General features: G+C 38.7%; 1 protein-coding gene across 1 annotated transcript; it reads right to left on the reverse strand.

Annotated features, from left to right (window-relative positions):
- Positions 1-11,473: 11,473 nt before the first annotated feature.
- Positions 11,474-14,258, reverse strand: arf6a (ADP-ribosylation factor 6a). The gene is made up of 2 exons (XM_038268672.1): positions 14,100-14,258; positions 11,474-13,954 (listed from the first exon to the last, which is right to left on the reverse strand). The coding sequence occupies exon 2, from the start codon at positions 13,354-13,356 to the stop codon at positions 12,829-12,831; it is 528 nt and encodes a 175-aa protein (XP_038124600.1). The 5' UTR covers positions 13,357-13,954; positions 14,100-14,258; the 3' UTR covers positions 11,474-12,828.
- Positions 14,259-14,604: the final 346 nt, after the last annotated feature.

Below are 14,604 nucleotides of genomic sequence, written 5' to 3' on the forward strand. Positions count from 1 at the left end.
ATAATCTTGTTTTTTCCTGCTCAGAGTACAACCCACTATAAGACAAAACCTCCATTAAAAAGAACTGTAAGAAGATGGTTACAAGAGGATGACGGAATCCTGCAATTTTTTCAGGCTACAGGCTGGGATACACTGTGTCAGCCACATTGAGAAGACCTAAATTCAATAACTGAGTGTGCAACCGAATACATTAACTTCTGTGTAGATAACACTGTCCCTACTAAAACAGTGAAATGCTTCCCCAGTAATAAACCATGGTTTACAAGTGACATGAAGGAACTGCTTCACAAAAAAAAAAAAACAACCTTCAGAGAGTGAAACGGGGAATTGTTGAAGAGTATATAGAAGCAACTTAAGTTCAAGAGAGAAGTAAATGATAGGCCATAAAGGAAGAGGCTGGTAAGCATGTTTAATGTATGGTCAGGGATGAAGAAGATCACAGACTTCCAGCAGAAGGACACTTCAGACAGATGGAGGTCTGGATAGAGCCAATGAAATTAATACATTCTTTATTAGGTAAAGTTCAGGAACAAGTTCAGCACCCTTGGACATTCTGCCTAATTTGACCCAAAGCTTCTCTATCACAGTTCAAATGTTTGATCTTTCAACTCTGCCATTGACCCTCCTGCTTCAATTAGCTTGTTTTCAGCCAAATCAGAAGATAGTGTTGTTCCTTCCACCTGAGTGTTTCTAGAAGTCAAGTGAAGAGGATACTAGAGAACCTAAATCACAATAAGTCATCAGGTCTAGATGGTGTCAGCCCCAGAATCCTAAAGGCCTCTGCAGAGCAGCTCTGTGTGATTGTACAGCAACTCTTCACCCTTCTCCTCCTCAACCCATCAATGATTACAGAGCTGTTGTCCTGAAATCCTACATTATGAAGGTCCTAGAGAGACCAAACAAGCAGTTATCTGAACCCCCTGCAAAGTGCTGATCGCCGTGGAGTTGGATTTGAAAATGCCATCTTACACCTGCTTCAAAAAACCCACTCTCATTTAGACAAGGCAGAGAGCGCTGTGAGGATCATGTTCTTTGAGTTTTCCATTGCATTTTATACGGTTTAGCTGAGTACACTGAGCTGATGAACCTCATTTTGGCATTGTGGGGAAACATTAATCTAATACATAATGTAAACAAAACAAAGGAGAGGATTGTAGATTTAAGAAGAAACAGGAACAAGATTATTCTGTTAACATCATGGGAGAAGAAGTGGAGGTGGTTGAGGAGTACAAATATCTTGGTGTTCACCCAGAAAAAACTAGACTGGAGACACAACTGTGAAGCCTTCTACAAGACGGGATAGGGCACATTGTTCTTCTTAAGGAAGTTTAGGCTTTAACAAGGTAGGAGATATGAAGCAAGATGCTGCAAATCTGCTATACGTCTGTTGTGGAGAGAGTGGTCTCTTCTGCCATCACTTGCTGGGGTAACAGCATCAGAGCAAGTGACCTAGGAAAATAATATCAAGCTAACTAAGAAGGCCAGCTCTGTTCTAGGAAATCCTCTAGAGCAGGGGTCTTCAACGTTTTCCTGGCCAAGGACCCCAAACTGATGGCGAGATGGAGCGGGGACTCTCTAATTATGTATATTTTATGAAACTGTTTTATCTCAAATGGGTCCTATAGTCACTCTATTACATATGGAATAATGATACAAAATAAATTTCACCCTGGGATTGTTAAAGTATTTCTGATTCTGATTCCTGGTTGATGGAACAGGTGTTGTGAATGAAATGGTGCCCAGCTTGAAAAAGCTCCTGTGTCTCCCTGAATGTGTGCATTGATGACTGAAATGATCTTTTGCCTCCATTTATTTGTTTACTACAGTGTGTTGAATTCATGTTAAGGTGTATTTAAATACATTTCAATTAGTGGAAAAAATTGCAAGGGGAATATAAAAATAAAGTCTAATCAACCAAAAATTTTGTGACCCCCATGCAGTACCTCCGCGGACCCCCTGTTGAAGACTTCCGCTCTAGAACCTCTGGAGATTATTTCACAAAGAAGAATTATTCAAAAGTGAAGAACATTATGTACAACAGTGAGCAAATGTAAATAACAGAGTTTCTTGAATATGAGACTTCTCCAGATCCAGTAAGACGGACTGCCAACCAAGATGCTTCCTACCCGCAGCTATAAACACCTATAAACCTCTATGAAAACCTGTCCATGCGTTTCTGCAGCATTTAATTTTCATTTGGAGTTAATAAAGTGTGTTTAATTGAAAGCATTTGAGTCAGGGCATAGTTAATTAGTTGGAAGGTATTGCACAGGAACTAAAACACAGCCCTGTGGAGCTCCTGTGCTGAGTGGAGAAGTGCAAGGACCAACCCTGGTTATGAGAGATCTTTTTCAAACCCTTTGCAGATTTAGGGTTAAAGTAATATTTTCATTTCACAGCATCATTAAGTTTGTTCTGACTAGAGATAAAATACATTGTTTGGAGTAGTCCAATTGGACTGTTCTCCCTGCTGCCCTCTGGTAAGAGACTTCAGAGCATCCGATGCAGGTCCAACAGATTCCATTACAGTTTCTTCCCCACTGCCATTAGACTGCTGAATGTTATGTAAAAGGGGTTATTTTATTGCATTTAATTATATTTATTGTATGTTATTATTTAAAAAAAAAAAAACTGAAATGTTAGACCCTTAAATAGACATTCATATATTTATGTTACTGTTTTTATGATTTTTTTTTACTGTTTTCAAGGCTGCATTTTAGAAAAAAATGAAATTGTCTAGAGAGCTGTTCTAAACGAAATTTCTTTTTGTTTACACTTGTGTATAAAAATGACTAAATAAGTCTGTTAAGTCTCTTGCAATCCTGGTTTACACCTGACAGAATATGTGGAGGAAGCTAAATATTAGGGTAATGGCCTAACTTTGCAGAAAAAGCTTATCAGCAAAGTTTAATAATTACAATAACAGTGAAAACCTACAAAAGAATGGATCAGCAATTATTTTAAGAGTTTTCTTAGTTTAATCCCAATAATTTGTTTCCAATTATTATTGTAAACATGGAATTTTTTATAACAAAAATGTGAAAAATTGCTTATAAATTCAACTATTCAAAACTAATTATATGATTTTGTTTTATCATCTCTTGAGCAAGCACGGTCAAATTTCTGTCCAGTTGAATCAAAATAAATTTGAATCTAAATCTGCCTGCTTTATGATCAACGTTGAACAAAAATGTACAAATATTTTCTGTGCCGTTTGAGGGTGAAAAAAAAAAGGAATATAAAAAGGCACAGCGTAGCATCAACAAACTTTACTTTGTATGAAAATAACAAAAAGCAGATCAGGGCTTAGGAGTGTGTAGCTAATTCATTAACATTAATGTTACAGATATGGTTTGCAGTTGTTCAGGCAGATCCTGTAAAAGGTCGTGACAAAACCTTGGCTGTTTCCACAGCATAGCTTTATCTGGAGCAGCTGTTTTAGCACATTTGTACAGAATCATGATTTGAGTATGAAACATCTGCCCTCCATCTGATTATAAACTTGGCCGGATCAGTGGTCTTGACAAAGGTTGGCACTTAAGTTTGGTATACAGTATATAGTTGTTCAACTTTATTTATAATAGTTTTCATAGCTATCACACCTTGACATTTATGTTGTCTACATATGTTTTAATAATAATAAGGGATCGAAGGAGAAAAACTGGAAATGAGTCTGCTGCTCGCTGTATAGAAATTAACACCCAAGTCAAATTTTCCCCATTACAAAGGAACCACATGTATTCAATTCAGTTATATTCATTATTATTTTATCTATATATAAAATCTTAATTATATATTCAATTAAAAGTATAATTGAATTAATTTTTATTTGAATTGTATATGAACTATTCATAGGTAATCCTGTTTTTGCCATCACTTTTGTCTAAACACATTTAAAGATCCTATTTATAAACAATGCATGCACACCTTAAATCAAAATCCTGATACCTGCATATTAGCTGTTTTCTGATCATTGCATAAACAGTTACTATATCGTTATCTGAACAGTGCAGCCAGGATTTCTTAATTTGTGGGATAAAGAATTGCATGGTTGTAATGACTAATGTAATGTAATGTAATGTGTGTTAACATTTATCGTCCTTTCAGTCATTATTGTTTTTAAAAGCCAGGTGAAGGTTTGCACTTTTCAAAAGGTTACCAAATATATGTCACTCAGATACATTGATTAAACTGCGAAACATGTGAAAAGGAAAGTAAGCATATATATATATATATATATATATATATATATATATATATAAACTGAGTTGAGGTTGTTGAGGTTGGTGTTAGGTATGAACCCGTAATAGTTATGTTTAGGATAAGGGTCACATCAAGGCTGCAGAAACATGTGTGTATCATGTTGTTTGGGCATTGTTCTTTTAAATTAACACCTGAAAGTACTAATTTAGATGTTTTCCTTTATTGACCATTATTAATGGATTGTTCTTTTCAACATGCTCCTTCTTATTCTAAAATTTACCAAACAATTGATGCTACATCTTATTTTTCTCATCACGTTTTTTTGGTAGAATATAAAAAAAAAATTGCATATTGGGTGCAGGACTGGATTTAGAAAAAAAAAAACTGTAGGTTTCTCCTGTTTCTAAAACAGGGCCTAAAATACAGTCTTTTTGGGATTCCCAGTTTGAGTAAAAAAATATAACATCTTTGAAAACCAAATCTTATTAACTGTTAAATATTTCAAGTAATTAATTTAAAAAAAAAGGAAGTGTAGCAAATTTTTGGAAACCAAATATAGAAGCTACAGAAATTAGTTTCTTCTTATATTTTTCTTATAAGTATAGAATTTCAAGCATGTTTAGAGCAATAATTGAGCTATCGGTTTTAACCACCTTTTTTGTGACCCCAATTTTCTGCAGTTCACTTGCATGAAACACTCTTAAATAACATCACGTAGTGTAGAATCATGTGTACTTACTTTTAAATATTGGGTTGACAAAAAATAGATAAAATCAGATCAATTTTGAAAAAAACAACAACTAAATAATACTGGAAGGGACTTGATTTAAATTAGAGAAACGTATACAATAAAACACAAACATTACATTTTGTGATATGGGTTAAGTTTATGCTGATGGTAAAAATTTCACCAGATTTATTTGGCGGAGTAAGGGTAAAAAAAAAATGGGAGTCAAGACAGTAATTTTAAAGCACTTAATGCGCTCCAGCCATCTGCTGTGGGGTCTTTGTCACGGTTGCCATGGAGACAGCAGCAAACAAAGAAAAGGTATGTCTGTCATTAAACAAACTGTCTCCCCTGTTTGTGTTGAAAACTTGGAGGTATCAACAAAGCAGAGCTTGAGATATTTAAACATAACGAGACCAAACATGGCTCCCACTACTGATTCTACTCAAGTACCTACCTGCTGGGTTTGTCTACGTGCGTTCACAGGATAGATTCATTTTATGAGTAGGCGTGATGGCTCAGCATATTCCCATTGCCTGGGATCTCAGACATGCCAGGCGCTACCGCTGCTAGATATTCCAGACTCATATACAAACGTTTCGTTAAAAAAAAAAGGGCATGTCGGATCTTCGCATAAAGCTAAAGATTATGAGAGATCATGTGAGAAAGTGCAGATAAGGAAGCCACTGAGAAATCACAGCCAAAACAGCCCAAATAAAGCTACCAAGCATATAAAAGCTTGACCTTTGTGATCTGTGACACAGGGCTGAGCATAGGCGGTTTCTCAATTTAGAGTGGACTGTTAAAAAGCAGAACACATGTAAGGAGATCTACTTTTATAGCCTAATTAAAATAAAGTACGTTACACACTCTCTTAACAAGAGGGGTTGAAAACCTCTCATCCTAAACTGTTGTGATTTTGCACAACGTTTAAGAAGAAAAAAAAGGGTTTGCACCTGCTAACAACCTGCTGTACATATACAGAACTGAAGCACAGAGACAACACACAGCTGCTGGTCTGAGCTTTGCTGAGTGCCTAACATTAAAGCAGATGGCTCTTCAGACGGGACATTTGTAGGAACCAGTGGGGAGGCTCTGTGCATGTGTGTATGTGTGTGCGAGTGGGCGGGGTGGGTTATTTTGGGGTTTTGTGTAGTGTGTTATTTAGGGATGTAAATAACACACAACAGGAACCAGAGACGGATTTAGCTGCCTTGTCTGTCCACATCTTGACAGCAGACATATTAATGATTACACAGAACCTTAACTATAACCTTTAACCTGCTTAAAAACTGCAGTATAAAGCTAGTTATTTTTTCTGCAACCTCTTTTATAATGCAAACGCAGGTAAAAGCAACATCTATTTCAACTTTTTTTTTCCCCAAGCCCAACTTTATGAGTTTTTATTTCATTCTCCTTTTTCTATCTCAGTTTGTCCATCTGTCACTGTGGTGTGCCATGTGTCACACAGGAAGGTTGCAGAACATGTCAGTTCCTGTCACAAATGAAAGCACAACTCAACATTTACCCACCCTACTGTGCCTGTATCTATAGAGGTGACAGGAGCTGGTTTTATTAGAAAACTCTTATACAGTAAACACAACCCTTCATGAGTCTAAGTTATTTTACTTTTAATGAGATAATCTATTGTCCATCAGAATGTTGCATGCAATTGTAAAGCAAAAGGAACATTTTACACGGTTCTCTAAATCTGAAAAATCTGGCATGTATCAGTATTTCTCATAAACCATCTTTAACCACCTTTTGCATGAATCAAAATTGCAAGTCCTTTAAGATTTGTCTTGTTCTGATGGAGAATGGGGGATGTTTCTGGTCACTTCTCTGCCATGACCTCTTCTGGGATTGATCAAGCTGGAACATTCATGTCCCTGCTGAAGAAAAGCATGATGCAGCCATCACCATGTTTCACCACTGGTTTGCGTTCACGGTGCTGTTTTCTACCCCTCATAATGTTGTGTACCCAAACCAAAATGTTCACTGAGACCCGAGGAACTGCGTCCACATGTTTGGCCTTTATTCTATTCCGTTTCTAAAACCCTGCTAATGAGATAACCCACAAAACCTTCATCTAGCCCCTTTTATGTAATAGCTGTCCTGTAAACTTATTCTCCCCTCCAAGGTGTGGTTCTTTACAGACCCTCTTGCCTGGTCAGGTAGTATCAAGGAAATGGTTTCGCGCACCACACTGCAATACTGTTATTGTTTATTTTGTTAGATGAATGATACAAAATTATACAAATGGATATCAGACTAAAGTGGTGTGTCACACTGCAAAAAGTGAAATCTTAAGTCATTTTTCCTTAAAATAAGTGCATTTCTTCTTGAATGGACTTTGCCAATGGAACAAGACAATTTACATTTAAAATAAGAAAAATACAGTTACATTGCACTTATTTCAAGTGCATATTATCTTATGGTCTTATTTTAAGACTACAGAAACTAATTCCATTGGCAAATTATCTTATTTACCTGCTCCAACATAGGCTAAATACACTTAATTTAAGAAATGTGTTAGTTCTAGATCGTTTTTGCACCAATAAAAGCATGCCACAACTCTGTTAATCGGTAAAAATATGTAAAGCTCAGAAGAAATCATAATTTCTATTTCTCTCTTGTGGATGCTTATGACATTAACTCTGGCTATAATGTGCTGCAGCTTGTAGTTCTATTATCACAAAATGTAAAAGGGTTGGGATACTTCTGCACCTTTCTCTGGCTGTTCAGAGGTTCAAATCGAGACAGATTTCTTCGAGGGATTCTTGCTTCTAATGCATTATTTCTATTAATTGCAAATCTATGCCTAAATTGCTGGTGTTGCACAGAGCTGACTGCAGCAGATCACATCCCTCCCATTGCACAGATTTTCTGCAAAAGGCAAACGTAAGCCTCAGGCTCCCTATAATTATTAGCACATTTTACACAACAGAGGGGAAACAGAGTGTGCAACAGATTCTGAGGAGCTCACAAACTGCCTACGAGCTGAATGCCACCCGGCGTGCTTCCCTAATGACGCTGTTTAAGCAGGGTCTTTATACTGTAACTGTGACGCTGAAGCCTTTTTCAGCTAAAACTCTGAGCCATCTAATAATAACCATTTTGCTTTTGTCTTTTTATTCTAAATCTGCAGGACAGAACAATAATGCCAGAGTAGAGTAATTTTATTGGCCCTGTAACCAGTGAAAGAGGATTGGTTTCATAGCCGAAAGACCCAGAAATATAAGCATCAGGATGTAAAGAGAGGAACTGTTTATGGTTTCACACAGCAATTATTTGGCTGATGAACAGCAGCTTGCTCTGCAGAGGTGAAGATGAATCAGAATTGAGATTTTTTTAAATCACTGATACTAATCAAGAGTCATGTAACTTCCTTTCAGACACTACATTAAAGTTAATAAATTCCCTGTTGAAAGGAATGTAAACTATCGCTATGTGCAGGAAAATTAAACATTGCAACAGCATTTTTTTTCTTCAGTAACAGATATTTTCTTCCAACTAGAGGTCTAACTTAGTACTGATCATATGCAGGTTAAATCCGTTAAGAAACTATAACACTTCAGTCAAAAACTGCTTCACTTGGAGTTTATATTTGCATTTCCTTTATGGGACACATTTAGCTGTTTCAATAAATGTGTATCTTGTTCCTTAAGGGCAAATGAAAATGGTTTTGAAGCTAACATCAGTTAAAAGCATAAGAGTGTGTTAACTTGATTTTAAGAATGAAATAATAAAAAAGCACTCTGGACTTTGCCATTTTCCCACATGTATAATGTGGACTGCATTGCAGTCATGCTGGCATCCCATCCTATAGGCTAACAAAGTCGCTACAGATAAATGTGTTTCAACCTTGTAGCACATCCATGGATCCACCGTCATCGTCCTCCTGTGCCCATAAAGCTTCAAAGGCAAAAAGTAGCTTCCCTGCATGTAGAGCTCATTTCAAACCTGAAACTAGGTTTCACCATGTCATGACGGCCCCCATAAGAAGAATTTAAACCATCCATTATTTAAAAAAACCTGACATTTCTTTCTTTAAAAACAGCTTTTTTGGCTTCTTGTTTAATAAATGTATATTGTGCTAAAATATGTGAAGTTTTAGGTCAGAGAAATTGGTCCCTGGTCTGCTGTATGGAAGTTTCATTAAATAATATCCCTGCTATATCAATATTTGACAGCATTGCCTTTTGCCAAGCAGCTTGCTGAAGCGCAATGCTTTCATTACCCCCACTGTATTTACTCTCTCTTATTTACTTTTTAATAAATGATGAAAAACAAAAAATCGTTGACTTTACAAACTTAACCCTTTTGCTTTAAATGTGCAGTATAATGACTAGTGTTTTAGCTGCTTTCCGTGACCAGAGTCCTTTTTCCAAGCTCTGCGGCAATAGCACTCCCTTCTCCTCTATCTGTTGCTGCACACTGCCACATAGCTGGCTGAAAAGAGGCTTCTCTGTCTCTAAACATTTAAGAAACAACAATTCTGCATCTTCAAGACGTTTGCAGTCGCAGAAAGCCCAGCCACCTATGGCGTGGAGACGAGAAAATCACATCAGTCTTAAGCAACCCTGTTAAGAAAACAGAAAACAACCATTAACTTGTTTCTATTGTTGCCCGCGGACCAATTACTATCAAGCAAAGTCCAGAGTGTTAAGAAAGGAAGATTAGGTTGCACAATAACTTAAAGACTATTACTAAATTATAGCTGGTGAATCTTCTTAATACTTTGCTTCATTCTTTTCAAAATAATTAACTGTATATTGAAGAGATAACATTACTTCTATTTTGCTTAAAATCAAAGCAGGGAAATATTATTTTCTTATAAAGCAGTGAAATCAGCATTTTCACTCAATTATGATGTGATAATCTCATAACGGCTAAAGCATTGCCAGAATACAAGATTATGGAATTTTACAGGCAGCAGCGCAAGCTCAGGAGTGAAGCTTTAAATGCTTTTACTTTGGCCTCTGACTTGGAGCATGCCATGTGTAAACTCTGCAGCTCTATGGAAACAGCTGTGGGAGGATCTAGACAGCAAATGTCTGAGGTGTGAGAAAAGAAGCCCGCTGATAACAGTTCGATTTCGTCTTCCATATCCTCCGTTCAACAAATCACTAGCAATCAAATGAATTATCAAAAACATTTTTTATTATTTGCATAATTAGCTTTACCGCCCTTTTAACATCAATTTTTTGAGTCGTATTGTTTAATTAGCGGTTTTCTGCGTAGCTAAATGAAGGATGTTAAAATCAAAGAGGAACGCCGCAGTAAAAAGTTGACAGAGGAACTACCAATGAGCTTGGTTTTTGAGCATTGTTTGAAGTCAGCCAAGCTATAGGCGTACAATAGTGCAGCCAACCCCCCACCCTGCAGCATACAATGCAGCTCTGGGTAGGATGGAAAAAAAAAAAAAAAAAGTAGAAAAGGACTCCAGGTTATGACAATAGTGAATTTTAAACCATGTTGGGGCCACAGGTGAGCCTGACAGGCTCTGACACTAGCTAGTGTGCAGAGCATGTGCCTTCGAATGCAGCACTGACAGCTGTACAAAAGCCCTGTGACACATGCAGCATGATTCACCCGCTCAGTGCTGATGTAACCGATTCAAACTCCTCTCCCTCTACACATTTCCTCTCCTGGGTTCCCCTTCTGACACATTTTTTTAGGTCAAAATTTCCACATCCAGCATCAATGAATTTGTGAATGAAAAATCAGTAACAAATAAGGACTTTTAGCCCTTAGCTACTCCCAGCACAGAGGAAACGATTGTGCCCTAATAAAAAAAAAAAAAAGTGGAGAAGCAGCGGCAGTTTCAGGAGAGATAACGGGCTGTCACATTTGTGTAACTATCTCAGCTGAACAGCTCCGTCCTTCTAGCCGGACACATGCGGAGGGCTGCTTTCAACTCTGTGGCAGGTCAAACTTCACATCCACAGCTGCAGAGCAAACACAACAAAAGCAAACAGAGCAAAAAGTAAGCGTTCCCAAACAGGAATTCCTTGACTTTTCAATCTCTGGAAAGTTTTTTTTTTTCTTTTTGCTACACCAAAAAAAAAAAAAAAAACTTTATAGGATCTCAGCAGTGCATTTTGCAAGTTTTTTGTACTGTTTTACACTAAACTACTGATCTCTATGCCAACTCATTTTTTTTTTTTTTTATAATTTCCCAGCCTCCTCCATAGATAGTTTTCACAAGCAACTTTATTCCTTATAAGAATGGCATGGCGAACCTCCAAGCAGTGATATCCAGTAAGCAGAGAGGGAAACAAAGAATGGGTGGCTTTGAAATAGTAGCCTGACCTCACATCAGTGCTTCAGGGTTACTTACTAAGCAGCAGGCCGGTGATGAACCAACATTATTTCAACAAAACAGAAACACCTTAATCTTGATAATGGTTAATTTCTAATGAGATCCGCTCTTCAGGAAAAGCCTGTGGTTAAGATTTGAGGGTTTAAACATGAGACCTTCTGCATGGCGGACAGAGACCTTTGGCGGAGCGCGGCACCTCACAATCACTACTCGGAAACTAGAGCTCTCATCATTTATTCAGCAAATGACTCACAGGAGCAGAAAGGAAACAAGCAGAGGCTCACTTCTCTTCAGTTTGTCCTTCGTTCAACTATCATAACGCCCTAAACTCTCATTTCCTCTTTTATGAGCTCAACCTGTTTCAAAAGGGAAATATTGCTTTTCAATTAAAAAAAATAAAATAATAATGCAATAGTACCAACCGGTCATTGAAAAGGCACCACTTCCATAATGATCTGGATATATATTTCTTTTATTATTTCAACAGCATAGCATAAGAGAAAAAAAAGGGGGGGAGGTTAAACAGCAATATGGTTTTGAAACTATGAAAATAATTAACTGCAGGGTTTTAAATGGGCTGGTGATGTTTATTTAGAAAAAAAAAGTAAAGAAGCACCTGTTTTGGAGGTGGTGGTGGTGGGGGGGGGGGGGTTAGGAAATTCGTAAACCTTGCTGGAGTCCAAAAGTCGGTTCAAGAAAATGAAAAAATATGCCCCAACCAGCAAATTGCTCACCGCCCCTCCTTCTCCCAATCAAAGTGCAAACTCAGCGGCTGTCTCAGTTTCTGGGGGATGGGGGGGGGGCACCTGGAACCCTGGTCCGTCCTAAGGCAGCTGAAACTACAAAACACTTAATGGAAGCTCTGAGAGAAACAAGAGTGAAAATGATTAAACCGCCGTTAACAACCACTTAAACCCTGAAACAACCATTTATATCCAGGTCACAGTGTGTGAAGATCCATGAAATCACTGCACAGGAGGGAGGAACTTCCCATTCAATCATCCCACTACAATCAGTCTGATTTTAAGGTCCCAACACATCCAGAGTACACATTCTTACATATAACAGAGGCATTTTTTTTTCTTTCCTTTATATTGATATGCTGATTTAGGGAAATTATTTCTAGACTCCCCCCCTGTCCATCCTTTGGATATGTAGCTGGGTGTTGAGAGTGCAGAACCAGAACTAAGTTTGGGGGCCATGCCAATCAGGTTGGGGCCCCTAAAAGAAATGATACAACAAAGGCGAAAACAAAAGCAAATGCAGTAAAAGCATAAAAGTAAGATGTATGGATTAACAGTGCTGATTACACAGATTGAGAACTAAAGAAAACTAAAGAAAAATAAAACAAAAATACTTCTTTGCTTAACTGAAAATTTGGGATTAAAGTGAAGTAATTATTCAGAAAAAAACAAACATTTGCGACTCCCTCTAATACAGATTAAGCAAAGAGATAATTGAATCGTTTGCCTCAGATTGCATCCTTTTTTAAATTTTTTTTTTTTAATTCTCTTTCCTCATCTCAGCTACGTTTTGTGTCTCCAAATGTCCAGGCTGGTGGGTGGAGGAAACATTAGGATTTGTAATTAGAGGTAAGCCAGGTCAGGCCCTCGTATAGTCCATCCCCTGTCGTCGCGCACGAGGGCTGAACGTACCAATTCCTATCCCGGATCCGGGTCAGGCCCAGCTTCTCCTGGATCTCGTGGGGCTTCATGGCGTCCGGGAGGTCCTGCTTGTTGGCGAAGATCAGGATGATGGCGTCCCTCATCTCCCGGTCGTTGATGATCCTGTGGAGCTCCTGCCTGGCCTCGTCGATGCGGTCCCTGTCGGCGCAATCCACCACAAAAATGAGGCCCTGCGTTCCTGTGTAGTAATGTCTCCAGAGCGGCCGGATCTTGTCCTGGCCGCCCACGTCCCACACGTTGAACTTCACGTTCTTATAGGTGACGGTCTCCACATTGAAGCCCACCGTCGGGATGGTGGTGACCGACTGTCCTAGTTTCAGCTTGTACAGGATGGTGGTTTTCCCAGCAGCGTCAAGTCCAAGCATCAATATTCTCATCTCCTTGTTGCCAAAAATCTTTGACAGCATCTTCCCCATCTTGTTTCCTGTGCATAAATAGTCTCTTAGGCGAAAAAAGAAAAACTAACCAGAGAGAAGTTTGTTTTTACGCCAACAGAGAAGTCAGTTTCAATCTGAAAGCTACACACGTGTTGAGGCAAGTGTCAAAAATCTCAAAAGTAAAGCTAGATTTGAGGTATTTAGATTTGAGTGATCCCAGAGAACTGATCATGGAGAGTTTTTGTCGAATCGGGTGGGGATATATTTTAATGATCCACTCTCCTCCAATGTAAGAAGAAAAAATGACATTCCCTTCTCTCAAAGTCGGCTTAGATCACACACTTCCTAGAAAAGCCCACAAAATAAGGGCTGGCTTTGCTTTACCAGCTCCTTTTTCCTCCCAGATAGTGCTTTAAGTAGTTCTTTGAGCCAGAGGAGGACAATATAGAGCAGGCCCAGGCCAGGCCGGGGGATCCCACTTCCTTCTTGGCCGCCGGCTGTCCACACTTAGCTTATTTCGAAAGCTCGCCGGTTAATCTGCGCTAACAGGCGGCGACAATTCAGAGCCTTCACGGTGAGTTTCCACAGGAGGAGAGCTCAAAAGGTCATTGATTCATCCGACTTTCTTCTCTTCCCCCTGTGACATAGGAGCGGTCCGGAGAAGGGAGGGGTGTTAGTACAGAGGACAACTTTGAATCCGACAAAAAAAAAAAAAAAAGCGCTAACTGCTGAAGCCTGAAAGCTCAGCGGAAAACAACATACAGTGAGTGCGGGATAAATACCTGCATCCGCGGCGACCATTCCCCAGTCCCCCAGGCCGTTTCTCCCCCACTCTTGCCGCTCTCAGTGTGTCTTCCTCCCCTGTGTCTCCCAGCCGTTCAGTCAGGCACAGCGGTGGCGGGGCTGTGTTACCGGAAAAGGTGCGGACCCAGATCCGCCGCCACTTCCTCTGCAACGCGCATTCACACACACAGCCGAGTGATGAGTTCAGGGACACGAGTACAGCTCTGACATCTGAGATTGTTCAGAAATGACAGAAATGTGTTGAAATTCTTTTTTTATTATTATTTCTAGAGAACTTTACTACGGAAGAGGATTAGGCCCACTGAAAAAACAAAAAAGTTAACAGAAAAAAGTCTGAATTCTGACCTTTTTCCTCAGAATTCTGACTTTTTTCAGAATTCTGACTTTCATCTCAGAATTCTGACTTTAATCTCAGAATTTTGTCTTTTTTCTCAGAATTCCTACTTTAATCTAAGAATTCTGACTTTAATCTCAGAATTCTGA

This window comes from Cyprinodon tularosa, unplaced genomic scaffold, assembly GCF_016077235.1.
Source record: "Cyprinodon tularosa strain WSP-4 unplaced genomic scaffold, ASM1607723v1 ctg708, whole genome shotgun sequence".
Classification (NCBI taxonomy): Eukaryota; Metazoa; Chordata; class Actinopteri; order Cyprinodontiformes; family Cyprinodontidae; genus Cyprinodon; species Cyprinodon tularosa.